The sequence below is a fragment of the Dendrobates tinctorius genome, unplaced genomic scaffold (genome assembly GCF_039654945.1).
Source record: "Dendrobates tinctorius isolate UK_male_01 unplaced genomic scaffold, ASM3965494v1 ptg000150l, whole genome shotgun sequence".
Classification (NCBI taxonomy): Eukaryota; Metazoa; Chordata; class Amphibia; order Anura; family Dendrobatidae; genus Dendrobates; species Dendrobates tinctorius.
Window position 1 is genome coordinate 11118676 of NW_027361817.1, and position 26638 is coordinate 11145313.

Below are 26638 nucleotides of genomic sequence, written 5' to 3' on the forward strand. Positions count from 1 at the left end.
TTCCTCTTTGGAGACCAACCTTTGCAGAAGCAGTTCTCTGGTGTCAGCCAAGTCTGGTGTTTGGAGTCCTGTTGCTGTGCTATCTGTGGTGTGCAGTTAAGCAGCGGTGTGCATAAGCTAAGTGTTGTATTTTTGTTACCTTGTCCCTTTGGTGTCTGTCACTTCCCTCTGTGTGTTTTATCTGCAGAGGTGAGGCTAGGAGAGGAATGGGAGACCGCTGAAGGCAAGGCTCGGGATTCCTGCTGTGCAGCGACAGGAACCCGACGCCTAACAATCTATGCATATTGATTTATGGACAGAGATGAAATGTGCACATATATCTCTATATAACAGCATAAGGTTGCTCTGTATCTGGATGAATGCGTCGGTGTATATACACATCTTACAAGCGTGGTGTTCAATATTCCTGTTTTCCTTCATTAATGTTATGTATTTTTAAAAAAGCAATTTTCTACAAATAATAAAATTTATATGTTTTTTGATATAAACATAGCCTTTTGATCATCTTTTTTCTTGTTTGTGACTCTATGAGATAGTGATGATAGGTGTTGTAATCCCAATGGACACATGGAAAGTATGAGACATAGAGCAATAATTTAAACCATGTGTCCATGTCATACTTGGTGTGTTTATCAGGAATCAAAGATAGCAACTGCCATCAATCCCAACCTGTCCTACATCTCAGGAATGGCTGCATGAAGCACAAGACAGAGGCCATGTCAGAGCAGCGTCTTATCAGGCATCGTGACCATGAATTCTTCTGCTCAGTGAACCTGACAGGACATGGAGGAGTGAAGCCGGACTGAAATCTAGGACAGGGTGTGATAGTTGGCAGCTGCCATCTTTGAATCCTGATAGTAGAAAAAGCAGACATTTTTGTTAAACGACGGTTTTTAGAAAAATGTTTCATATTTAAATGTGTATTATTTATTTATTTTACAAAAAATCTCCAGATTTTCAAAGCCAGCTTACCCGTACACCCCGGTGTGTGAGATCCAATATCAATCAAGGAGAAAGTCTGCACGGAGACCAGAGCAGGATCCAGCCACGAAAAATTCAAATGAAAAAATGTAACTTTAAACTCCAGCGGACAAAATCCAGGATGCAAAATTTTAAAAAGTTTTTTCTTGCATTAGCAAAGATTTTTATTATTAAAGTCCATCATAAAATAAATCCACACTTCTGGACAGTAGATAAATAGATTAGGGGAAGGAGGGGGGTTAGCCTCTCAGACTGCGCGTTTCGGCGAATTAACGCCTTCTACATGGTCTCTTTATTTATTTTAACACATTTCTTTGTGAACCCCTTTAAACTGCCAGTCAAGAAATTTTCTGTCTGTTTGGTCGGGGACCACACAGACTGGCATCGAGGCTGAATATGGCCCCCAGACCGTAGGTTGTGCACCCCTGCTCTAAATAAATCGACAATTGTCTACACTTTTTAAAGACTGCAAGATTGCAATTCCAGTGTTGAAGTGTGTATTTATATTGTCCGCTTCTATATGAACTTAACAGTGGAAGGAAACTCTTTGGCACAGGAGATATACCGACATATTATTGGCACCAAGTCCTGTTTTTGGAAATGGAAAAGGAGTGGACTATTTTCTACATCTTCTATCATATAACTTTTACATTCCACATTATCATGTAATTGCAACACACTGACACATTTTAGTTCACACTTCACAATACCTTTAGGTTTCCTGCTGCCGTCAGGACTGATTTAACAGCTCTCATGCCGTAGTCATAATGATGCTGGGAAGACAGTTGCTCAGAACATAAACGATATGTTGCCACAATTTTCACTGACAATGGTCGGGCTGTGACAAAGCCGCAAGAGTATAAGACTATTTCGGCAATCATGGCATAATCAGGTACCATCATGGCAACAGTTCTGAAAAGAGCCTGTTTGTAAAATATTAAAAAATAAATACAAACACAAACATTTGACATATGTCAAGAGAACATCAATTCTAATTCTCTTCTTAACATTAGTTGAGTACAGAAAATAATAAGATCAAATACTGCCATAACTCAGCAGAAAAAAGCCGGTCAGGTATCTCTATAATGCCTTGTAGCTATCACTTCACATGGTATAGCACAGCCAATCGAGGGACTATCATAGCCTGTATAAAAGCAGAGGCAGGGAATGCAGCTGCCATTTTGTGGTGAATCTGGATCATGAGAGGATATCACAACTCACATCTTAATAAAAGAGATAGTGATTGAAAGACATAAAACACAGAATAAACATTACAGATATTGTGTGACAGCACAGCAATGAAAATCAGTTACTGTCTGAGAATCCATACCTATATATGCTGAGGTCACATTGATATTAGTAGGATGCATTTGCATTAGAGAGCTAGAATGAGCTGGACACAGACATAAGAGACCTCCGAGTGAGAGATGTTTTTTTCAAGGCAATTGACGTACTTGCAAATCACCACTAATCACATTTTTTTAAAAATATTAGGTCAAACTAGCAATATTGGAAGATGAAAAGATTTGCACATAGGTTACTTTTCTAGTGATGAGCGAGTATACTCGTTGCTCAGGTTTTTCCTAGCATGCTCGGGTGACCTCCAAGTATTTTGGCGTGCTCGGAGATTTAGTTTTCATCTTGTCAGCTGCATGATTTGCGGCTGCTGGACAGGCTGAATACATGTGAGGAATGCCTGTTTGTTAGGGAATTCCCACATGTATTCAACCTGTCCAGCAGCCGCAAATCATGCAGCTGAGGCAACGAAAACTAAATCTCAGAGCACTACAAAATACTCGGAAACCACACGAGCAACGCGTATGCTCGCTTATCAATATACTTTTCACAAAAAACATAACGTATGCAACAGTAATAATACAAAAATCTGTAACAGTAATATATAACTGTAACAAAAGCTGGATGATACCTTAAGGTTGTCCGGGAGCTCTGAACGCCCAGCATAGCCAGGATTCATAGTAATAAAGACTGCACATGTGGGGTTCAACTTTAGCTCTGTACCCTCAAATATCAATAGATCTGATCCTGTATTGATGCCTGAAAATAAACAAATCATTAGAGGTTTGATAATAATCATTGTGAAACTCTTTTGTATGGATATGCCATGATATAGAAGAATACGTACCTCTCTGAATTGTAAGGATCTGCTGCGCAACCACTGACAGCACCTCTAGATCTATTCTGTTAAATTCATCAAAGCAAGCCCACGCGCCACAGGAAAGTAATCCCTGAAATCAAAAGTGAATAATGAATATGCTAAATCTATGTGTATTGTACTCACTGATCCGCAAGAACATGTCTGCCTAAATTATCATTTTCAACCTATATGGCTTAACAAGTTTTATTGAAAAATATTTGGTTTTGAGATTGTGATGGATGCAACCAATCTATCCAGCCTCTTGTGTGGATAGGCACCGTACATTACACATATTACCGCTATGCTGATGTACCGTTGCTTAAAGAACAGGAGGTCCTGCCTCCTACATTTGCACCCACATGCACAGTACCACGCCAAGTACAGTTCGTGCCCCAGCTAATGAATGGAGCAATATTGCGCATGTGTGAGCAAAGCTCCATTAATATGGGTAACATTGGGCCCCATTCTTGTGACTTGTGGGGACTATTGCGGTGGGATTCTCAGTGATCATACATTTATCGCCTATCTTACATTCTAATGTTCACTTTTATAAATTAACTCTGATTATATCTGAAAAGGCCCTTATTCATCTCAACATTAATTCATGTGACCCGTAGAAGCGCGTCTGTGAGTGAAACGGCCGTCGTCATTTCTGCACCCCTGTTCCCATTCTTCCGTTGAAGATTTAACAATAAAGTTTCAAATCCTGACCGGTGAGTGCCATTTATCTTTCTACGTATCTATATATATAATCGTCTTATGGTGTCTGCCTGTCTGTAACCGAAATCCTGCGTTGCTGATTGGTCGCGGCCACCAGGCCTCGACCAATCAGCAACAGGCGCAGTGCGCAGGCGCAGTCCTCAATTGGAAAGACGCACGCCACCGCTATGGATGCCGCGGGTCATCTCCGGGCGCACGGGCGTCAGCGTCGACGCAGCCGGGAGATAACCAGCTAGTGGTACCCAGGGTCCAGACGAGAGGAGACTCATCCGGACCCTGGGTACCATAAACGTGTAAAAAATAGAATTAAAATAAAAAAGAGTGATATACTCACCTTCCGATGGCCTCTGGATTTTTTCTCTCCTCTCCACACTCCCGGCATCTTACGTTCCCAGTAAGGCTTTGTGCCAAAGACCGCTTATGACGTTGCGCTCTCGCGAGAGTGACATCAGCAGCGGTCTTTGGCGCAAAGCATTACTGGGAACGGAAGATGCCAGGAGCGTGGAGAGGAGGGACAAAGTCTGGGGGCCGTCGGATGGTGAGTATATCACTTTTTTTATTTTAATCTCCCGCTGGCCATATTCTAGAGTACCCGATGCTTTAGAATCGGGCCAGCAGCTAGTAGTATATATTTGGGACCGTGTTGGCGGACACTGTATAATACATTTGGGACCTGTAAATACATATGCGCACCTTAAAAAACTTTCCTAATGCAAGGTAATCTAATCCATCGGAACAATTGAAAACAACACACTGTTTAGCCACAGCTTTTGCCAAATCCTTGGTAGTTTCTGTTTTCCCTGTGCCAGCAGGGCCTTCTGGAGCACCACCCAAGTGAAGGTTGAGAGCACCAAATAAAGTTCTGTAGTAATGACAAAGATTAAAAAGTTATACCTAATAATTGTAGTAAGTTATTCATCAAACAAGAAGAAACACAGAAATTCAAATATAAATACACAATGCTGTAAATACACAACACACAAATACACAATGCTGTAAATACACAATACACAAATGCACAATGCTGTGAAAACGCCAAAATTTGCTACATGTTTACATAACTCTTCATTGTGCATAAATATGCAGTTTTTCAAAGCTTTGCTGAATCAGGGCTTATGTGTGCACCAAACAGCTACTACATATGTGCTTGTTGAATCATGGTGTCATGATCCAGCGTGGATCTGACAGAGTAAATGGATAAGTGAACTTTTTTTCCTTTGCCTAGGTGCCAAAGTGGTGTAATTGCCCCCGGTGGCCATTAGAATTATTACACGTGGTGTCGTTCATTCTAAGTTGCCCCGGTGGTGGTGAGTGGTAGTGCACTTTAGTTTCTTTGGTTTATTGTGCACTTAATTACAAATCAGGTGTTAGGCTCTACAAAAGGGAGCCAGGTGTGTCTGATGACTGTTGGTGATATTGTGTGTTAGTCATTCACAAGTAAGCCTGGGTGAATGAAGGAGCTGAACATGAGTCCTGCGCAGCCCAGCCAGAGGGGACGAGTGGCAGCTAGGTGGTCTGCAAGAAGGGCTGGCATGGCGTGGTGGAGTCACAGTTTATGGTGTCGGCAGAAGGTGTTTGCATGGCTTGGTGGAGTGGCGACGATGGTGAGAGTTGCAGTCACCATGCTGGACCTGGTTGCTGAGAGCTGGACTCAAGCATGCTTGACTTTTTGGGCAGAAGCTGAACTCATCATTGGGACTCTGTTACTGGACTGCTGCAATTGGTGGTTGACTCTGCTCCAAGGCTGCACTATGGTGATGGATCCGATTATGGTCATGGATCCGGGTGGAGGAGAAGATGCACACAGGTGGTGGGCTCTGTTGCTAGGAGCGTACGCAACAGAGCAAAGCTAAGTGGTGTTTCCCCTGTTTTGTCATCTTTCCTCATGTGTGTTTTAGTGCAGTGGTGGGATTAGTTTCCGCACCGACCAATTCCCTAGTGAGGGTTTAGGTCAGGACGAGCTAGGGAGGTCTCCACTTCCCTATTCCCTATCGCAGGGCCCACCATTGTTAATGTTTCCCAGGTTTCCCTTATTGTTTAAATTCGCCTTACAGGAGGCGGGGTTTCCAGACTTGTATATACGTGTAATGTCTAAAATCGCCAGTTGGAGGCGGTGTATCCAGCTGCACGTTTTTATTATTTAAATTTGCCCCACTGGAGGCGGTGTATCCAGGGTCACGTGCGTCACATGGGTTCGCCTTGCGGTACTCGCTGCGTCCAGACACACGTGACCGTGACACATGGACATTAAATGAAGAGTTGTTATTCCCAAAGCAAATCTGTCATGAGATATCACAATACAAACTGCATACATCTTCAAATAGAACTCATAGATCTGATGTATCATGTGTGCTTACTTTGAAAATCTATGTCAGGATGGCTGTATAGTTAAGATATCAAAAAATTAGCATTTTATGAGTCCAGCTAAAGAGCGTGAATGCCCATTAGTTCAAGCGTATCTAATCTCCACTGATCCATCCTGACAGCTGATGACCTGTTATTCAGGCTAGGTGGGGGCAGATGAAGTTTAAACCTTCTTTTAGGATTATATAGCCATTCTGACATTTATTCTTAAAATAAGTACACCAGCCTCATCAGTTCTTAGAGATCAATTTTATACAGTTTGTATTTTAAAATTCAGATTTTCCAAGACTTGAAAGAAAACCTTTCATCATTTTGATTATGTTAAACTGGCCACATGATGTAATAGTGGTGGCACAGCTGAGTTTTATTTTTTAATTTCTCCTCTCCATTGTGGAGATATTAGCTTGCAAAATGTAGGTTATAATTCATGTTTTAGTTCAAATGGGCATTAACAGGGATTTGTCTTTGGAGGTGTGTACTTATTTCCCTGCATGAATTAGACTAATCATAACCAGGCAGCGTCATGCAATGGAGAAAATAACACACCGCCCTCCTCTCCTCACTGATTTCTGCAGCTACCATGTAGAGATACAGGTGCTTCTCCAAAATTAGAATATCATGAAAAAGTTAATTTATTTCAGTTCTTCAATGCAAAAAGTGAAATTCATATACAGTGTTATATAGAGTCATTACAACCAGAGTGATCTATTTCACGTGTTTATTTCTGTTAATGTTGATGATTATGGCTTACAGCCAATGAAAACCCAAACGTCATTATCTCAGTAAATTAAAATAATTACAAAAACACCTGCAGAGGCTTCCTAAGTGATTGAAAAGGAGCCTGTTTCAGTAGCTCCACAATCATAGGGAAGACTGCTGACTTGACAGATGTCTAGAAGGCAGTTATTGACACACTCCACAAGGCACATAAGACACAAAGGGTCATTGCTAAAGAAGCTAGCTGTTCACAGAGTGCTGTATCCAAGCATATTAATGGAGAGTTGAGTGGAAGGAAAAAATGTGTGGTAGAAAAAGCTGTACAAGCATCCGGGATAACCGCAGCCTTGAAAGGATTGTTAAGAAAAGGCCATTCAATAATTTGGGAGAGATTCAAAAGTAGCGGACTGCTGCTGGAGTCATTGCTTCAAGAACCACCGCCAGTAGCGTAGCTACCGGGGGGGGGGGCAGAGGGGGCGGTGGCCCCGGGCCCCACGCTCTGAGGGGGCCCACCCGAAGCTACGCTTAAATGTTACATTCTGCAGCAGAGCAGAGCAGGGAGAATCAATCTCCCTGCTCTGCCACCTGGCTTCTATGTTCATCGCTTATGTGCGCACAGGACCTGTGATGAGGTCACAGGAGGGGGAGAGTCAGGGGTCTCATGGTCAGGGGCCTAAGTGTATGCAGGACGCTGCTCTGTGCTGGTTGTCATAGTGCTGGATGAGGGAAGTTTATGTGTGGGGTCAGGAGGGGTTTACAGGGTGGATGTAGCAGAGCTGTGTGTGTACAAGGTGTACAGAACGGAGATGATTATGGAGCGGAGATGTGTATGTGTACAAGGTGTACAGAGCCACGTGTGTACGGAGCAGAGCCGCAAGTGTACAAGGTGTACGGAGCCGCGTGTGTACGAGGTGTATGGAACGGAGCATCGTGTGTACGAGGTGTATGGAACGGAGCAGCGTGTGTACGAGGTGTATGGAGCGGAGCCGCATGTGTACAAGGTGTACGGAGCCGCGCATGTGCTTGGTGTACGGAACGGAGCCGCGTGTGTACAAGGTGTATGGAATGGAGCAGCGTGTGTACGAGGTGTATGGAGCGGAGCCGCGTGTGTACTTGGTGTACGGAGCGGAGCCATGCGTGTACGAGGTGTACGGAGCAGAGCCGCATGTGTACGGAGCGGGGATGTGTACGAGGTGTACGGAGCGGAGCCGTATGTGTACAAGGTGAACGGAGCCACATGTGAACGAGGTGTATGGAGCAGAACCACGTGTGTACTTGGTGTACAAAGTGGAGCCATGTGTGTACAAGATGTACAGAGCGGAACTGCGTGTGTACGAGGTGTACGAAGCGGAGATGTGTACGGAGCAGAGTCGCATGTGTACGAGGTGTACGGAGCGGAGCCGTTTGTGTACGAGGTGTACAGAGTGGAGATGCTTGTTTACGATGTGTACGAAGCGGAGCCAGTGGAATAGCCTTGGACTTGGGGATGTCGGCCATGTGAGCGGATTATGATATGTCCTGCACCGCGAGGCTCAGGTGAGCACTACAATGGTAGCCGGGCTGCTATAGTATCATTATAGGATCTTTCTTTCTCTCTTTCTGTTCTTTCTTTCTCTCTCTAATATTTCTTTTTTCTTTCTCTCTCTCTCTTTTCTTTCTTTCTTTCCCCTCTTCCTTTCTCTCTCTCACTGTTCTTTCTTTTGCTCTGTTATTTCTTTCTTTCCCCTCTTTCTTTCTCTCTCTAATCTTTCTCTCTAATCTTTCTTTCTTTCTCTGTTCTTTCTTTCTCTCTCTGTTCTTCTTTTCTCTATGTTCTCTTTTTTTTCCCTTCTTTCTATCTTTTCTTCTTTCTCTCTGTTCTTTATTTCTTTCTCTCTCTCTGTTCTCTTTCTTTCCCCTCTTTCTTTGTTTTTCTTTCTTTCTTTCTGTTCTCTTTCTTTCCCCTCATTCTTTCTCTCTGTTCTTTCTTTCCTCTGTTTCTGTCTCTCTGTTCTTTCTTTCTCTGTTCTTTCTTTCTTTCTCTACAATGTAGCCCCCTTCATATGGTATAATACAGCCCCCCCAAAGAATATAATGTAGCCCCTTCAGAATATAATGCAGCCCCCCTCATAGGGTTTCATGCTGCCCCACTCATGGGGTATCATGCTGCCCCCCTCATGGGGTATCATGCTCCCTTGTATGGGGTATCATGCTGTCCCCCCTCATGTGGGGTATCATACTACCCCCTCATACGGGGCATCTTGCTGCCCCCCTCATACGGGATATCTTGCTTCCCCCAATCATACGGGGTATATCATGCTGCCCCCTCATACAGGTATCATGCTGCCCCCCCATACGGGGTACCATAATCATGCAACCAGGACTCACTATATAAATTAAAAAAAACTATACTCACCTCTCCTTCACGCTCCCACGCTGATTTCGGCGACGGCTCTGCTCCGATGTCAGGAGCTGAACTGCAGTCAGACCTGCACACAGTGGGGACACGATGAAGTGACGTCATCACGCACCCACTGTGTGTCAGAGGAAGAGGGTAATGATGGGAGAGGGAGTGTCATGTGACGCTCTCTCTTCCATTATTGCGGCACTCACTGGGGGGACACGCTGATGCTGCGTCCCCCTGTCTTTTGGCCCCATGGGCTGGGGGTGCAGGGGCCCTGGTCTGTGGGCCCTTATAGCGAGCAGTGTTAGCCGCAGCCTGCGGCAAACACTGCCCGCTTAATATTAACTCCTCTCCATGCCCATGAGGGCATGGGGAAGCATGAATATTCATTTCACTTTAGCAGCGGGAACAGGCTTTGGCTTCCTGTCACCCACTGCTGCTCTGCTGGCACGGGGGGCCCCCATAGCACCTACTGGTGTGCCGCTATTAGCGACACACCACTGGCTGGGGGCCAGTGGAGCAGCAGGGACCCTAGGCAGCTGGCCCTATATGCCAGCAGGTGTCAGAGCCTGGGCCCACCAGAGAATCTCCCGGTGGTCCAATCCGACCCTGAATCATGGGCATTGTTTTCTAAGGCACTTGCACCAGGCATTACTATATTCTAGAGAGTTGCTTTAGAATTTAGAGGTCTCACAGAACCACACAATAGGTGCAGTAATAGGGACACATACAGCAGCAGCGCCTCAGTATTGGGGTATAAGGTGCAGTAATAGGGACACATACGGCAGCAGCGGCTCAGTACTGGGGTATCAAGTGCAGTAATAGGGACACATACGGCAGCAGCGGCTCAGTTTTGGGGTATCAGGTGCAGTAATAGGGACACATACGGCAGCAGCGGCTCAGTATTGGGGTATCAGGTGCAGTAATAGGGACACATATGGCAGCAGCGGCTCAGCATTGGGGTATCAGGAACAGTAATAGGGACACACATGACAGCAGCGGCTCAATACTGGGGTATCAGGTGCAGTAATAGGGACACATACGGCAGCAGCGGCTCAGCATTGGGGTATCAGGTGCAGTAATAGGGACACATACGGCAGCAGCGGCTCAGCATTGGGATATCAGGTGCAGTAATAGGGACACATATGGCAGCAGCGGCTCAGTATTGGGGTATCAGGTGCAGTAATAGGGACACATATGGCAGCAGAGGCTCAGTATTGGGGTAACAGCAGGATGAGCAGTTTGTGCAGGTTGAGAATAGTCCAATTGGTGACGGTGCTGAAAATATGAGAAGTGAAACGTGTCTTTGTTGTACTCTTTGCAGCCGAGTCCTGGCTGGAGGAGTCATCATGTCGGTCTGGGCCAGATGGAAAAGACGTGAAAAGTGAACTATTCCATCAGAAAGAACGTCAGTGGTAAGTCATTATCTGCAACTCTGCTGTAATCTCTTATATGTTCTGTAGGACTGGTATTATTTACCACTGACCATATGGCGGTAATATCAATACTGGTCTTTTTACATATGGATTATTTTTGGCAACAGCGCGGTCATCTGCTGAGGTTCTCTGGTTAGGGGCCCACTCAGAAGTTTCGCCCCCCATGAACCAAAACCCTAGCTACGCCTCTGACCACTGCACACAGACTTAACTAGGACATGGGCTACAAGTGTCGCATTCCTTGTAGCAAGCCACTCATGACCAATAGACAACGCCAGAAGTGTCTTACCTGGGCCAAGGAGAAAAAGAACTGGACTGTTGCTCAGTGGTCCAAGGTGTTGTTTTCAGATGAAAGTAAATTTTGCATTTCATTTTGAAATCAAGGTCCCAGAGTCTGGAGGAAGAATGAAGAGACACACAATCCAAGCTGCTTGAGGTCTAGTGTGAAGTTTCCACAATCACTGATGGTTTGGGGAGCCATGTCATCTGCTGGTGTAGGACCACTGTGTTTTATCAAGACCAAAGTCAGCGCAGCAGTCTACCGGGAAGTTTTAGAGCTCTTCATGCTTCACCTCTGCCAACAAGCTTTTTGGAGATGGAAATTTCATTCTCCAGCAGGACTTGGCACCTGTCCACACTACCAAAAGTACCAACACCTGGTTTACAAACAACAGTATCACTGTGCTTGATTGGCCAGCAATCTCACCTGACCTTAACCCCACAAAGAATCTATGGGGTATTGTCAAGAGGAAGATGAGACACCAGACCCAACAATGCAGCGAGCTGAAGGCTGCTATCAAAGCAACCTGGGCTTCCATAACACCTCAGCAGTGCCACAGGCTGATCGCCTCCATGCCACGCTGGATTGATGCAGTAATTGCTCCAAAAGGAGCCCGAACCAAGTATTGAGTGCATTTACTGAGCATACATTTCAGTAGGACAACATTTCTGATTTTAAAATCATTTTTCAAGCTGGTGTTCTAAAGTATTCTAATTTACTGAGATAATGACTTTTGGGTTTTCATTGGCTGTAAGCCATAATCATCAACATTAATAGAAATAAACACATGACATAGATCACTCTGTAATGACTCTACAGAATATATGGGTTTCACTTTTTGTATTGAAGAACAGAAAGCATTTAACTTTTTCATGATATTTTAATTTTGTGAGAAGCACCTGTACCGCAGAGCTGAGCCAAGTATTATTACAAGCCCTTCCAGATCTCATCACACTGCAGTCAGTGTGGATGAGGGTCAGAGCTGGAAGTACTGTGAGATGAGATCTGAAAGTATTTGTAATGATACAGTTGTGCTCAAAAGTTTACATACCCCAGCAGAATTTTTGTTTTCTTGGCCTTTTTCCAGAGAATATGAAAGATTACACCAAAACATTTTCTCCACTCATGGTTAGTGGTTGGGTGAAGCCATTTATTGTCAAACTACTGTGTTTTCTCTTATTAAATCATTACAACCCAAAACATCCCAATGACCCTGATCAAGAGTTTACATACCCTGGTGATTTTGGCCTGATAACATGCACAGAAGTTGACACAAATGGGTTTGAATGGCTACTAAAGGTAACATCCTCACCTGTGACCTGTGACAACTGCCAGGAAAATTGTTTAAGATGCAAAGAAAACCCCCCAAATAACGTCAGCTGAAATACTGGACTCTCTGAAAACTAGCGGTGTGGCTGTTTCAAGATGCACAATAAGGAGGCACTTGTAAAAAATGGGCTGCATGGTCAAGCAGTATATCTACATACTAACTGCAGAGATCAGTGAGAAGAGAAATGTTTTTTCTTTTCCCTGTATGTTACTGGCTGGCTATGATTGGTCAACCATATGCAAGGAAAAAGTACATACCTCAAGAGACAAATCTCTGGTAATGCCCAGTTGAACTATAACATAAATTATAATGTAAACTTTACAAGCTAATATATCTCTGCAACGCATAGGAAAAATTAAAACATAAAAATCACCTTTTATTCAGCTCTGCAGCCACTATTCCATGATGTGGTCAGTTTAACATGCTCAAACTGATAAAATGTACTTTTTAAAAGGAATCTGTTGCTATCTTACCTGAAAGCAGGATAATATAGAGTCAGAGACTCTGATACCAACAATGTGTCACTTACTTGGCTGCTTGCTGTAGCTTTGATGAAATCTGTTTTATCAGCAGGAGTTTATCACTTAATGGCTAACAAACCTGCTGCCACGTAGTCCTCTATATTCATGAGCTCTTACTAACGCCACCACTGATTCGTAGCTTTCCCCATATGCACAGTGTAAACAGAAAGCTGCCAATCAGTGGTGTGGGTGGAGTTATACAGAGCTCAGCATTTAGAGAACTGGCAGATCTGCAGCAGATAAAACTCTGATTTTATTAAAACTGCAGCAAGAAGCCCAAAAACTGACACATTGCTGGAATCACGGTCTCTGCCCCCTATATCGTGCTGCTCTAAGATGGGATAAGAAACTTGGAGACAGATTCCCTTTAACCCCTTCAGGGCAAGTTTTTGATTTTATGCTTTCATTTTTTCTCTCTCCTTTCACCAAAAGCCATAACTCTTTATTTTTTTGTCGACATAGCGTTAGGGGTTTTTGCTGGACAAGCTGAATTTTTTAAATATACCATATACACTCGAGTATAAGCCGAGATTTTCAGCCCATTTTTTGGGCTGAAAGTCCCCCTCTCGGCTTATACTCGAGTCATATACGGGGTCTCAGGGGCGAGGGGAAGCGGGGATGTCAGAGATCATACTCACCCACTCCTGGCGCACGGTCGCTGCAGCCCCTCTTCTTCCATGGTCTCGGCGCCCCAGCTCTTCCTGCGCTCAGAGGTCACGTGGTACCGCTCATTAAAGTCATGAATATGCGCATATTCATGACCTAAATGAGCGGTACCACGTGACTGCTGAAACCTGGAAGAGCTGCGGTGCGAAGACCATCAGAGAAGAGGGGCTGCAGAGACCGTGCGCCAGGAGTGGGTGAGTATGACAGGGGGAGCCAAATTCACCTGTCCCTGTTCCACCATCGTGCGCTGCTCTGTCCTCCGCGTCCTCTGACTGTGACGTTCAGGTCAGAGGTGTGATGACATAGTCAATGCGCGCCCTCTGCTGAACATCACTGCAGAGACCCGGGAGACACAGCGGCGCTCAGCAATGGAACAGGGACAGGTGAATATCGCCAGTGCCGGGAGCCTGAGTCAGTGGCGACACCGGCATCTGTCCAACATAGCGCGCCGGTGTCCCCGCCTGCTCAGGACACCGGCACCTGTCCCCCAGCGACGAGAGGTGAGTATGTCATTTTTTTTTTTAATTGCAGCAGAAGCAGCAATATATGTGGTGTATTTATCTATGGAGCATCTTCTTGGGCCACCATTAACCCTTGTGCAGCATTTTATGGGGGGTAGATATCTATGGAGCATCTTTTTGGATCACCATTAACCCTTGTGCAGCATTTTATGGGCCGTATTTATCTATGGAGCATCTTCTTGGGCCACCATTAACCCTTGTGCAGCATTTTATGGGGGGTATTTATCTATGGAGCTTCTACTTGGACCACCATTAACCCTTGTGCAGCATTACCCTCGGCTTATACTCGAGTCAATACTTTTTCCCAGTTTTTTTGTGGCAAAATTAGGGGCCTCGGCTTATACTCAGGTCAGCTTATACTCAAGTATATACGGTATATCGAGTAGAAGAGTTGGAGACTCTAGCACGGTCTGTAATAAGGTTAAAACCACTGGATGTATTTCAGGATATATCAAACAAAAACAAAGGGCAGAAGTTTTATAATATTAAAATTATATTAAGAATGAATCAATCAATGAATAAAGTTTTTGATCCAGTGCTCAGATCTTCTTCAGGTTCGTTTGAATGATAACATTCATTTACTGTATTGTACAGAATAATAGGAGAAATATTCAAATTGTGGTGAAATGGCAAAAAATGTGCAATTCCGACATTGTCATTTGGATTTTTTCTTTTTACGGCATTCATTGTGTTTTTAAAAATGACCTGGATATCCTGATTCTCCAGTTCAGTTTATTTACAGCAATACCAAACTTGTATTTTATTTTTATTTAAATAGTGAAATTCGGAAGTTTCTACAAGCAAATATTGGTTTCCGTCGCATTTTCCAATAATGAAGCTGTGGGCTATTTTTTTCATGGTGAACGGACATATTCGTTGATGACGTTTCAATCACTTTTTATTGTATTTTTTTACTTTGACAGCTTGGACATTTACGGGCGTGACAATACAATTGTTTATTTTCTTATTGTTTTAATTCCTTTATTTTTAATCGGTGAAAAAGGGACCATCCAATTTTTCATATTTAAAAAAATATATATATTTTTACTTTGCACTTTGAAACTGAGATCACAGGATTGTTATGCTGTATACTATACACTGTTATATATACTATGTATTTATACTATATACAGTACTACACATCGTTTATACTATACACCACTGCACATATCTGAGCTTCAGAGGAGGACCAAGATGGCAGCGACGGGTCTTCACCTAGCATAGTAACCTATTGGTGCTCAGCAATTCCAACGGCAATGGAAGCCGGCGCACACACGTCATTCATATGCCTCTGTTAGAGACAGCAGCATCTAAATGATTAATAGCCGCGTCCAGAACTCAACTCCAGCACCAGCTATCAGAGACATCTAACAGCATCAGCTGCCTGTGGAGGGGGCTATGTTCCTGAGCCCCCTGCACAGAAGTGACCCCACTGGAGACGTACAGTTTCACCCCTTTATGTAAGGGGTTAAGTATAGTGACCTATTCTTATAATAAGTCATGACCTGAAAATATCTTAATGTGGTTGTCCAGACACAACATATTGATTCTTTTTAATTGGCGCTCTTCTGTAGTATCTGGTAATGGCTGCTACACATTGAAAGAAGTTGGGAATAACAGGTGATCGGAGGGGTGTACTGGGTGTCGACCTCAATCAATCTCATACTGATGATCTATCGCACAGATAAATGATAAATATACTGTGACCCAACAACCGGTTAAGACACCCTGACTTCTTTCCTAAGCTGAAGCTGTTCACAATACCTGTAGCATCTATCCGTCAGTGGAGTGATGACCAATCTAGGTGTATTGCCAAGATACTCATATCCATATTGCAATTCAGCATTGATCATTTTTGTTTGCAAATGTCCTTCCTGCATAAGAAAAGAATATTAATGAAAAAAAAGTTGTTACAGAGCATTTTAGCTAGGTAATACTAAGAAGTTTATCAGATTTTTTGTTTTCTATTAAAAAAATTAATACCTCGTGAACTTTTCCACATTTTTTTTTACAATACACCCACAAACTTAAATCTATTTTATGGTATAATGTATTTTTGTGATATATCAACGCTAAGTATTTGTGAAGTAAAAAGGAAATGATATGTGGTTTTCTAATTATTTTAGAAGTATAAATCTGAATGTTGTGACGGGCATTTGTATTCAGTCTCCGGAGTCACGACTTTGTAGGACCACGTTTCGCTGCAGTTACTGCTGTATGTCTTATGGGGTATGTCTCTACCACCTTTGCACATCTAGAGGCTGAAATTTTTGCCTATTCTTCACTGAAAACTATCCATATCTCAGTGAGATTGGATGGAGGAGACTGCAAACAGCAATTTTGAAATCTGTCCACATAGTCTCAATGGGATTTCCATCTGGGATTTCGGTCTGGACTGTGACATTCACACACATGAATATGCTTTGATCTAAACCATTCCATTGTAGCTCTGGCAGTATGTTTAGGGTGTAAGATGGCCGCCGGGCCAGTCCTTGAGCGGAGATCTGTGTCATTACAGCTATTAGCTGCTGTGATGTGAACTCGGAAGTATGCTCCAGCACATATAGTGCTGAGAGAACTGTTTGGGCCGCACTAGGGCCAGGTTTTACAAGCAGTCATAAGAGATGGGTGGGAATGACTGCTCACATATCCCAACCCCAGGGGTGTGGCTTGGCAGATAAAATGGAGGCCAAGTCCCTCATTCAGTGTGGCTGGAGGTGTGGAGACCTCCAGTGTGTGTTGCTAAAGGCACTGACCTGATCAGGCGGACCCGCAGTACTATATGGACTATTTATTTGCAGTTTGTTTTCACTTAGTGCCGGAAAAGACTGTGCATTGTTTTTCCATCCAGAGCGGTTTATGAACTTTAAATAAACTTGCCTGGACATTGCAGCAATACCGCGGTCCTGTGCCTACCTTAAACACAGCTGAGTACAAACCTCTACAAGGGTCATTGTCCTGCTGGAAGGTGGACCTATACCCTGGTCTCAAGTCTTTTATAGCTTCTGAGGCTATGTGCGCACGTTGCAGATTTGCTTTTGTAAAATTCTGTCCGGATTCTGCTTCTCTTGGCAGAAAACGTAGTTGAAATTCCGCGCGGTTTTTATTCTTTTTTTATGCCAATTTGATGCGGATTTTCATGCGGATTTGCAAGCTAAATAGAGATATATTATTTAACAAAAAAAGAATTGTGATCTCATTTCCTTGTTCAACCTCTTCTTTTACGTTCTCCATTGAAGACCATAATATCATTACATACCATGTTCAAATATAATGTTTACACACACAAAACAAATAGAAAACTGCTTAAATTTTTGCGCCAGAAGCAGTGTGAAAAACTGGAGGCAAGCATGCCAAGACACATGAAAACTGTGATTAAAAATCATGGTTATTCCACAAAATATTGATTTCTGAACTCTTCCCGAGTTAAAACATTAGTATTGTTGTTTCTAAATGATTATGAACTTGTTTTCTTTGCATTATTTGAGGTTTGAAAGCACTGGGTTTTTTTTTTATTTTGACCATTTCTCGTTTTCAGAAAAAAAAAAAAAAAATGTATTGCTTGGAAATTCGGAGACATGTTGTCAGAAGTTTGTAGACTAAAAGAAAAATTTACATTTTGCTCAAAAATATACCTATAAAGAGAAAAATCAGACAAACTGAACATTTGGAAGTGGCCTCTTAGGGTATGTTTCCACGTAGCAGAAACTTTCAGTATTTGCTGCGGATTGAACGCTGCGTACAGCTGTATCGTTTAATCCGCAGTGGCCAGATGTTACAGCATAGTGGAGGGGATTTTATGAAATCCCGTCTCCACTATGCGTCCGAATACGCGGGTGTGTCACCCGTGAAACCGGACATGTGGCGCGTCTTTTTATAACACAGCATGACTACCTTGAGGAGACGCTCAGTTTCCGCAAGGTAGACAGTCTACTCTATGAATATGCTGCGGCAATTCCGGATGTGTTAAATGAGCGTACAGAAGGGGCGGGGCTTTGGGTGGAGCAGGATTTCTGCTTTTTTTTTTTTATCTTGACCATTTCTCATTTTCTGAAAATAAATACAAAATTTAGTGCTTGAAAATTTGAAGACGTGTTGTCAGTAGTTTATAGAATAAAAGAGCAATTTACATTTTACTCAAAAATATACCTATAAAGAGAAAAATCAGACAAACTGAAAATCTTGCAGTGGTCTCAATTTTTGCCAGAGCTGTAAATATATATATATATATATATATATACACACATATATATATATGTCAGCCAGATTCCCTTATTATTAAAATGATACATAAAGAGTTATGCCTGTTTCACACATCAGTTTTTTCAAATCAGTCAAAATCCGCCAAAAAGTGAAAATGGAGGATCCGCCATTTTATCCCATTGAGATACATTAGTGGCAGATTTTGGCGGATGGTCGTCCGTTACGTCCGCTATTTGGCGGATCCGCCGGATTTCTGGCGGATTCTGTCTGAGCTGAACGGACCTTGCAACGTTTTTTGGCACCGTAAAAATGGCGGACAACGGCGGATCCGCCGTAGTCTGCCATGCGGTGGAATGGGCGCCTATGGTCGGCGGATCCGCGATTTTGCGGAATCCGCTAAATCGCACTGAGCATGCTCAGAAAAAAAGATACTTTTCCAGACAGTCCAAAAACTATGTAAGGTGGGCTAATTAATCATTGGGTCCAGACATCCGGCACCAGCCACACTGAAGAGACAGAGCCAGAGCCAGACAGACAGACAGACAGCACCTGCCCAGCAGCAAGACCCCCAGCTGAGCTATAAAGCCTGCCCAGCAGCAAGACCTCCAGCTGCAAGACTCCTGGAGCAAGAGGCCTGACAGCACCTGCCCAGCTGCCCAGCACCAAGCCAGGACGGAGAGGCCTGCTACCAAAGCCTGCAATTGTGTGAGTATATTAAACTATTTGTGTGGGGCATGTCTGTGTGTCTGTGGCTTGTCTGCCTGTGTGTGTGTGGTCTGTCTGTGTGTGGCCTGCATGTGTGTGAGTGTGTGGTCTGCTTTCCTGCATGTATTTTCCCAGTGTTGCATGTCTGTCTGTGTGTGCATTTTTATTATGCTTTTTTTTCATACTTTAATTGTTTTACTGTTGCATATGTACTGAATTTTATTTTCATTGTACTGTGATTTTATTTCAATATTTGCAATTGTGCTAAACTATTTGTGTGGGGCATGTCTGTGTGTTTGTGGCTTGTCTGCCTGTGTCTGAGTGTGTGTGTATTTTTAGTAGGCTTTTTTTTTCATATTTTAATTGTTTATCTGTTGCATGTGTACTGAATTTTATTTTAATATTTGCAATTGTGCTGTGATTGTGTTGTGTATTGTATGTGGTGTTTCTCTTGTATATCACTGTTTTTTTTATTTTAAATTTATTGTGGTATTTAAAATAAAGAGCAGAGTAGCTCCTACTTGTGCAAAAAAAAAAAAACTAAAAAAAAAAAAAAAATGTACTAAAATCTGTTTTTAAAAACTCTGTAGTATCATTTTAAAACCCGGTAAAATTAAGCATAGTTAATATGTACAAAAAAGGTACATTAATTTTTGTTTTTTGGTATACAAGTGTGGTTATTCTCTCAAGTGAGAGATTGGAATTTACACATTCAAACACTTGGGTATACTCTCGGTGAGAGATTTTCATGGAATTCACACACATGCAAACACTAAAAGTGTGGGTACACTTTAGGAATTACACACACGCAAGCACAGTGTGGTTACACTCTCAGTGAGAGTTTTTCAGGGAATTAACACAGCAAACACAAAGTGTGGGTATACTCAGGAATTACACACCTGCAATCACAGTGTGGTTACACTCTCAGTGAGAGTTTTTCAGGGAATTAACACACATGCAAACACTAAAATTGTGGCTATACTCAGGAATTACACACCTGCAATCACAGTGTGGGTACACTCTCAGTGAGAGATTTTCAGGGAATTTAAACACATGCAAACACTTTGGTATACTCAGTGAGTTTCAGGGAATTACACACATTAATACCAATGAAGGTTTGTTTTTTTTTGCAGATCCTTTGAGTAACAACCCGCCAAACCGCAGCATACCTGGCATACCGCAGCAAACCTGCATTCAACCAACTTCAGTGTTCTCAGTAAGTATAAAGGCCTGAAAGCTTTTAATACCCTTTGTATAGTAGCTAAACAAGTGTCTTTATACTTACAGATCCGTTCAGGAAGAACCCGCCAGATGGCAGCCGAACCGCCAGTCCGCAGCCGAACCGCCAGGCTGCAGCCGAACCGCCAGTGATCCGTTGAAGGACCCGCCAGCCACACCGCAGCAGACCTGCAAGCCAGGCCGCAGGAATGTCTTCTTCTGAGAGCTCCCCCTCACATCATCAGCGAACAGAGGTAAGTAATTTTTTTTTTTATTACATCTTAATTTTTGTTTACGCGTATTTTATCTTTTTTATTTTTTAACCTATATGCATGTATTATGTTTTCACAGGAAGCTGAAGCTGAGGAGCTTCCAGGAGGAGACATGCAGGGTGGAGAAATGAAAGGAGGGGGTGCGCAGAGTGTAAGTTTAGCACATACAAAAACTCACATACATACATAAATAATACACCCAACACAAACATTAATCACAGCACACACAATAACTACGCATCCATCCAACTCAATATTTTTATTTTTTTTTACAGTCTTCACAATCTTGTGCCCGCACTAGAGCGACTCCCAGGACATCCCAGCGTCGTCAAGGTGCTGCCTCTGGTGGTCGGCGAATGGTAAGTAACCCTTTATTTGGGTGATTGATTAATGAACCTCATGTGTTTGAATGTAATTTTTTTTTTTTTTCTTCACAGGTTTCACAGCGTGCTCCCCAGAGGCCATTTGAAGAGGGTCTTATCATTGACGCTGACGACCTCATCCAGGCAGTGCAACCATGGGAGCCGCTGTGGAACATGGCAAACCGTTTACATGCCGACCAACCAACCACCCGACGGCTCTGGGATGAGGTATGTTCGGAGGTTGTAGACAACTGGGAGGAGCTCGATGCGAGGGCCAGGGATTTTGTGCGTATGTATTCCAATCTCAGTAATTTGTATTACAGCATGTGAAGTGTTGAATACTAACCACTTTGTTTTTTTCCTTCACAGGTCACACGGTGGCGGTCGCTCAGGGATCGCTTCAAGAGGGACTTCAACAAGGAGATGCAGGCCCCGAGTGGATCGGGAGGATGCAGGAGCACCCTGTATAAAAATTACAGAGCCCTGTCGTTCCTCCGGTCGACGATGGTAAGCAAAAGGTAAATATTCCACACAACATTTCTGTAGTACAAATGTTAACATGTTTAACCAATTTTTTTTTTCAGCAATGTAAAATGAAATATCAATATCTTAATATATTTTTTTTTCTCTTTTTTTTTTTTTTTTTTTTTTAGCACCGTCTGCAGCACTCGGGAGCCTGCTTCTGAGTTGCCTCCCTCTGGAGGGATCCCTTCGGAGACCGCCACCGGTGACCACATCGAGGTATCCGACCCCTCTCTACCTTCCCTCTTGTCTGGTCCTTCTATCCCCTCCACCAGCACTAGAGCAGCAGGGCAGACTTCATCACATGAAGCTGCTGGTGACGACTTACAGTACCCTTTACCCCACCCCTCTGACACTGCCGCAACATCTCGACCAACTTTTGGTTCTGGCAGGCAGCGTCTGAGTGGTCAGGAAAGGATGACCTTGTCTGACTGTTTGAGTCTGAACTCATCCGTCCAGAATGGTTTCCACACTTATGGACAACCGTTATCTTCTGGGTTGAACATGATCAATCAAAGTATCATGGAACTCAGAAGATACATGGAACGGATGAATTCAGACTCAAACCAGACGCCGAGACATATTTTTTTTCAATCAGTTGTCCGGCAAATGGAAGGTTTAAGTACTCACCAGCAGATGCGTGTGATGCAAGCCTGTCACAATGCTCTAGTGGAGGTTCTCTCTGAAGCATCCCATCCTCCCTCTGTCCATCCTCCCTCTGTCCATTAGTGTTGAGCATTCCAATACTGCAAATATCGGGTATCGGCTGATATTCGCTGTATCGGAATTCCGATACCGAGTACCGATATTTTTTCAATATCGGATACCAGTATCGGAAGTCCCCATAATGCAATGAGCCACTGTTGTGGCTGTGATTGGCTGCTGAAATGATGTCATCATGATGCGCGGTCTGTGCGCATCATGATGCGCGGTCTGTGCCGACTGCGGGTGGTCTGTGCCGACTGCGGGGGGTCTGTGTCGGCTGCCGGTGGTCTGTACGGGCCTCTCAGGGGTCTGTACAGGCCTGTCGGGGGCCTGTACTGGCTGCCGGTGGTCTGTACGGGCCTCTCGGGGGAATGCAGTATATATGTATGAATGTAGTATATATGTAGTATGTATGTTTGCTGTATGAATGTAGTATATATGTAGTATGTGTTTTGTTTTTTTTTTGTTTTTTTTTTTTTTCATTCAACACATTAGCCGGATGATGGGACTACTACTGTCCCATCATTGGCTAATGTGTCAATCACTGTCATTGTAGCAGGCATCGCCCGATGGGACTTGTAGTCCCATCGGACGATGCCTGCACACACAAGACCACCGGCAGGCCCGCACAGACCACCGGCAGCCGGCACAGGCCCCCGGCAGCCGGCACAGACCACCGACAGCTGGCACAGGCCCCTGAGAGGCTCGTACAGACCACCGGCAGCCGGCACAGGCCCCCTTCAGCCGGCACAGGCCCCCCGACAGGCCTGAACAGACCCCCGAGAGGCCCATACAGATAACCGGCAGCCGGCACAGACCACCGATAGCCGGCACAGGCCCCCAAGAGGCCCATACAGACCACCGGCAGCCGGCACAGGCCGACAGGCCTGTACAGACCCCCCAAGAGGCCCGTACAGACCACCGGCAGCCGGCACAGGCCCCCGACAGTTGGCACAGACCCTCGAGAGGCCCACATAGAGCCCGCCCGCACACACAGACACGCACAGTGTCCGCCCACGCAATGCCCACACTCTTCCCCCCCTCCCGAACAGGATGTACAAGGCAAGAAAGGGTTTTTTTAATTCCGATATTTCTGTCCCATTGACTTGAATGGGACTTCCGGTATCGGAATCGGCAATACCGATACTTTTTGAGGTATCGGGCCGATCCAATCCGATATTTCTGAATATCGGATGGTATCGCTCAACACTACTGTCCATCCTTCCACCACCATCCATCCTCCTACCACTCTTTCTCCTTTCTCTAGTTCCCCATTGCATTATACCCCAATGCCCTCACCATACCCACCCCCACACACACCTTCAATGTTCCCACAAACCTAGTCTGTCCATCAACTCCCGTCCCAACCTCATGTTTTCAACGCGCCTTCCACTCCTGATCCTCACCAACTCCATTCCCAGTTTCCCCCCCCCCCCCCTCGATGTGGTCAACCCTGTTAACTCCTCTGATAGTATCTCCACCCAACAATACAAGAATTTGTAATGTGTAAAAAATATTATGTATTTTCTAAAAAAAATTGAAAAAAATTTCTATCAAAAAAATAACAGTTTTCAAATATAAAATTATGAAAAATTTCACAAATAAACAATTTTTTTTTCAAAAGAACTTTATTGTGTAGTTTCTTTATTTTCTTTATTTCTTGGTAAAGGTTTAAAGTACACCAGTGGTGTAAAAGGTAAAAAAAAACACAACACTTGGTAACATTTCAAAAGTACACCAGTGGTGTAAAAGGTTTAAAAAACACAACACTGTTATTACCCACAATTAGTATAAAAAAAATTATACCATGTCATTTTGCCAGTCAAGTTTCCCCTCTGGTGTCAGAAAATAATCTGCAAATGTGTCCCTCATTCTTGCCACTGACCCAGTACTCCGAACAGTTGGCTGCTGATAATATCACAAGGTGGTTTCAGAAAGATTTTCTTCCATGGAAACAGGTTCCTTTGAAAGTACAAAGTTGTGCAGGATGACACATGCCTTCACCACCTCATCCACAGTCTCTGTTTTCATTTTAATGGCAGTTAACAGCACTCTCCATTTTGCAGTTAAAATCCCAAAAGCGCACTCCACCACTCTTCGCGCTCTGGTCAATCGATAGTTAAAATTTTTTTTGCGGTGTGTCAATCCACGACTACCATATGGCTTGAGAAGGTGTTTGGACAGCTGAAATGCGTCGTCGCCAACGCACACAAATGGCATTGGTGAGCCTGTTGTTCCAGGGAGTGGTCTTGGAGGTGGGAAATCAAAATTGTCTCCATACAAATGACGGCCCATTGCGGACATCTTGAAGACCTGAGAATCATTTGAACGACCATATGCACCAATGTCCACGGCAATAAATTTGCATTTTGCGTCTGCAATGGCCATAAGTACAACTGAAAAGAATTTCTTATAGTTGTAAAATTCTGAACCAGATCCAATGGGTTTCACAATCCTGATATGCTTCCCATCCACGGCACCAACGCAATTTGGAAACTGGCAGATTTGTTGAAAGTTGTCAGCAATCTCCAGCCACCTCTCCTGTGTTGGCTGTGGGATGTATTCCTCCTGTAGACAATCCCACAATGCCCGGCAGGTCTGTTGTACAATTCCAGATATCGTTGAAATACCAAGCCGGAACTGATAATGGAGGGAGGTGAAGGATTCTACAGTTGCCAGGAAACTTGTAAAAAAAGGGAAAAAAGTAAAATTAATACAAAATACAAGCCATAACATAACAATAAAAGTCTGCAAAATCTGAAACCTTTTTAAAAATAGATAACTTACCGAAGGGTCACCATCAAACGCTCCGCCGGTGAAATAGAAAACCGCATGTAGGTGTCCCTTCTCCGGATTTGTGCTCCAACACACTCCACCAATATGTCGAACAAGTCCTGCCTCATGCGCACATAGTTGAAGAACTTGTCCGGGTTATCCCTCAATTCCAGGTATAGTGTAGAAAACATGCCAAAGGTAAACCTCTGCGCATTTATCGGATGAATCCACTGCCGTCGTCTCCTCTGACGCAGGATTCACAGTCTTCTTTTCTCCCTCTGCAGAGCAATAATTGCCAACCGATTGCAGTGAAGATCAAAGTCCACACAGAAGCTGTTAATACTCGCAATAACTCCTTCCATCGCTGCCACTAGCTCTAGAACCTTTCAAAGATATTGTATTACAACACCCTAGATACAGTTTTCCCTAGTTTCCAGGATCCAATCACATTTGGGAGCATTTTCCAAGAGTCAATCATATTTGGGAGCATCACATTTTGGATGGAGGTGTGCAAAAACGGATCCGCAAGAAAACGGATCCAACGGATGGAAAAAACGGATGCCAGCGGATGGAACGGATCCTCTTTTTGACGGATCCGTACAAAAATCCGTATAGCGGATCCGTCAAAAAACGGATCCATACCATCAGCTGGCATCCGTTTTTACACATTTTTAGCAGATCCGCCATTTTCACTTTTTGGCGGATTTTGACTGATTTGAAAAAACTGATGTGTGAAACAGGCCTTAAGCAAAAGACACACACACACGAAATTTGCATGAAACGCAATATCTGTTTATTTTTCAAAAAAAAAAATAAAAAAAAATTGTGTGGCCTCCAGCATAATTTCCATAACCAGCAGAGGGAAAGCAGATGGCTGATGTTAAATTTTGGGAAGGAGCCAATAGCCATAAAGGTTCCCAGGCTATTAATATCAGCTCACATATGTTTGCTTAGCCTTTACTGGCTAGTTTACAGGGGAACCCTAGAAAAAAATTGACATGGGGTCCCCCTATAAAATCGAACCAGCAAAGTCTAAGCAGACAGCTGTGGGCTGATATTAATAGCCTGAGAAGGGGCCATGTATATTGGCACCCCCCAGGCTAAAAACATCAGCTCTCAGCCGCCCCAGAAAAGGCGCATCTTATAGATGTGCCAATTCTGGAACTCAGCCTCGCTCTTCCCACTTGCCCTTTAGCAGTGGCAAGTGAGGTAATATTTGTGGGATTGATGTCACCTTTGTATTGTCCGTTGACATCAAGCCCACGGATTAGTAATGGAGAGGCGTCTATGACACCTATCCATTACTAATCCTATACATCTATATATATAAAATTGAATGTGTGTGTGTGTTGTATCACCAACCAATCACGAAACATCTCTCATTTCACCAGAGCTGTTTAAAAGAAGCTGAGCTGTGATTGGTTGCTAGGAGCAACATTTTCCTTGCAACCAATCACTAAGCATCTTTCATTTCACCAGAGCTGTTTAAAAGAAGCTGAGCTGTAATTGGTTGCTATGAGCAACAGTTTTCTCACTCCACAACAACACCTCAGCAGACAGTGACCGGGTGGGAGAAATCTTGCATCCCCGGGAACATAAGCTCCCAGCCATTGTCTGCCCCCCAGAAGGAAGCAGAGAGCACATGACAGAAATGAATCACCCCCTCCTGTGTCCATATACCCATCAAACATCCTCCATCCCATAGGCACATCTTCCCTCTTAAAGGGATCATTGGTATGGAAATCAGGGCAAATCCATCCAGCGCTTTGGTTTTGACCCCAGGCCTCTCTTAAAGGGATCCC

The 26638-nt window shown here is 43.7% G+C and overlaps 1 protein-coding gene across 1 annotated transcript in view; it reads right to left on the minus strand.

Moving 5' to 3' along the window:
* DNAH7 (dynein axonemal heavy chain 7) overlaps positions 1-26638 on the minus strand; it is a 529416-nt gene that overhangs the window by 279324 nt on the left and 223454 nt on the right. Inside the window, exons 23-27 of the mRNA XM_073546702.1 lie at positions 15839-15948; positions 4550-4718; positions 3125-3227; positions 2909-3036; positions 1692-1904 (exon numbers count right to left, since the gene is read on the minus strand). Coding sequence (XP_073402803.1) covers positions 1692-1904; positions 2909-3036; positions 3125-3227; positions 4550-4718; positions 15839-15948 — 723 coding nt within the window. The remainder of the gene's footprint in view (positions 1-1691; positions 1905-2908; positions 3037-3124; positions 3228-4549; positions 4719-15838; positions 15949-26638) is intronic.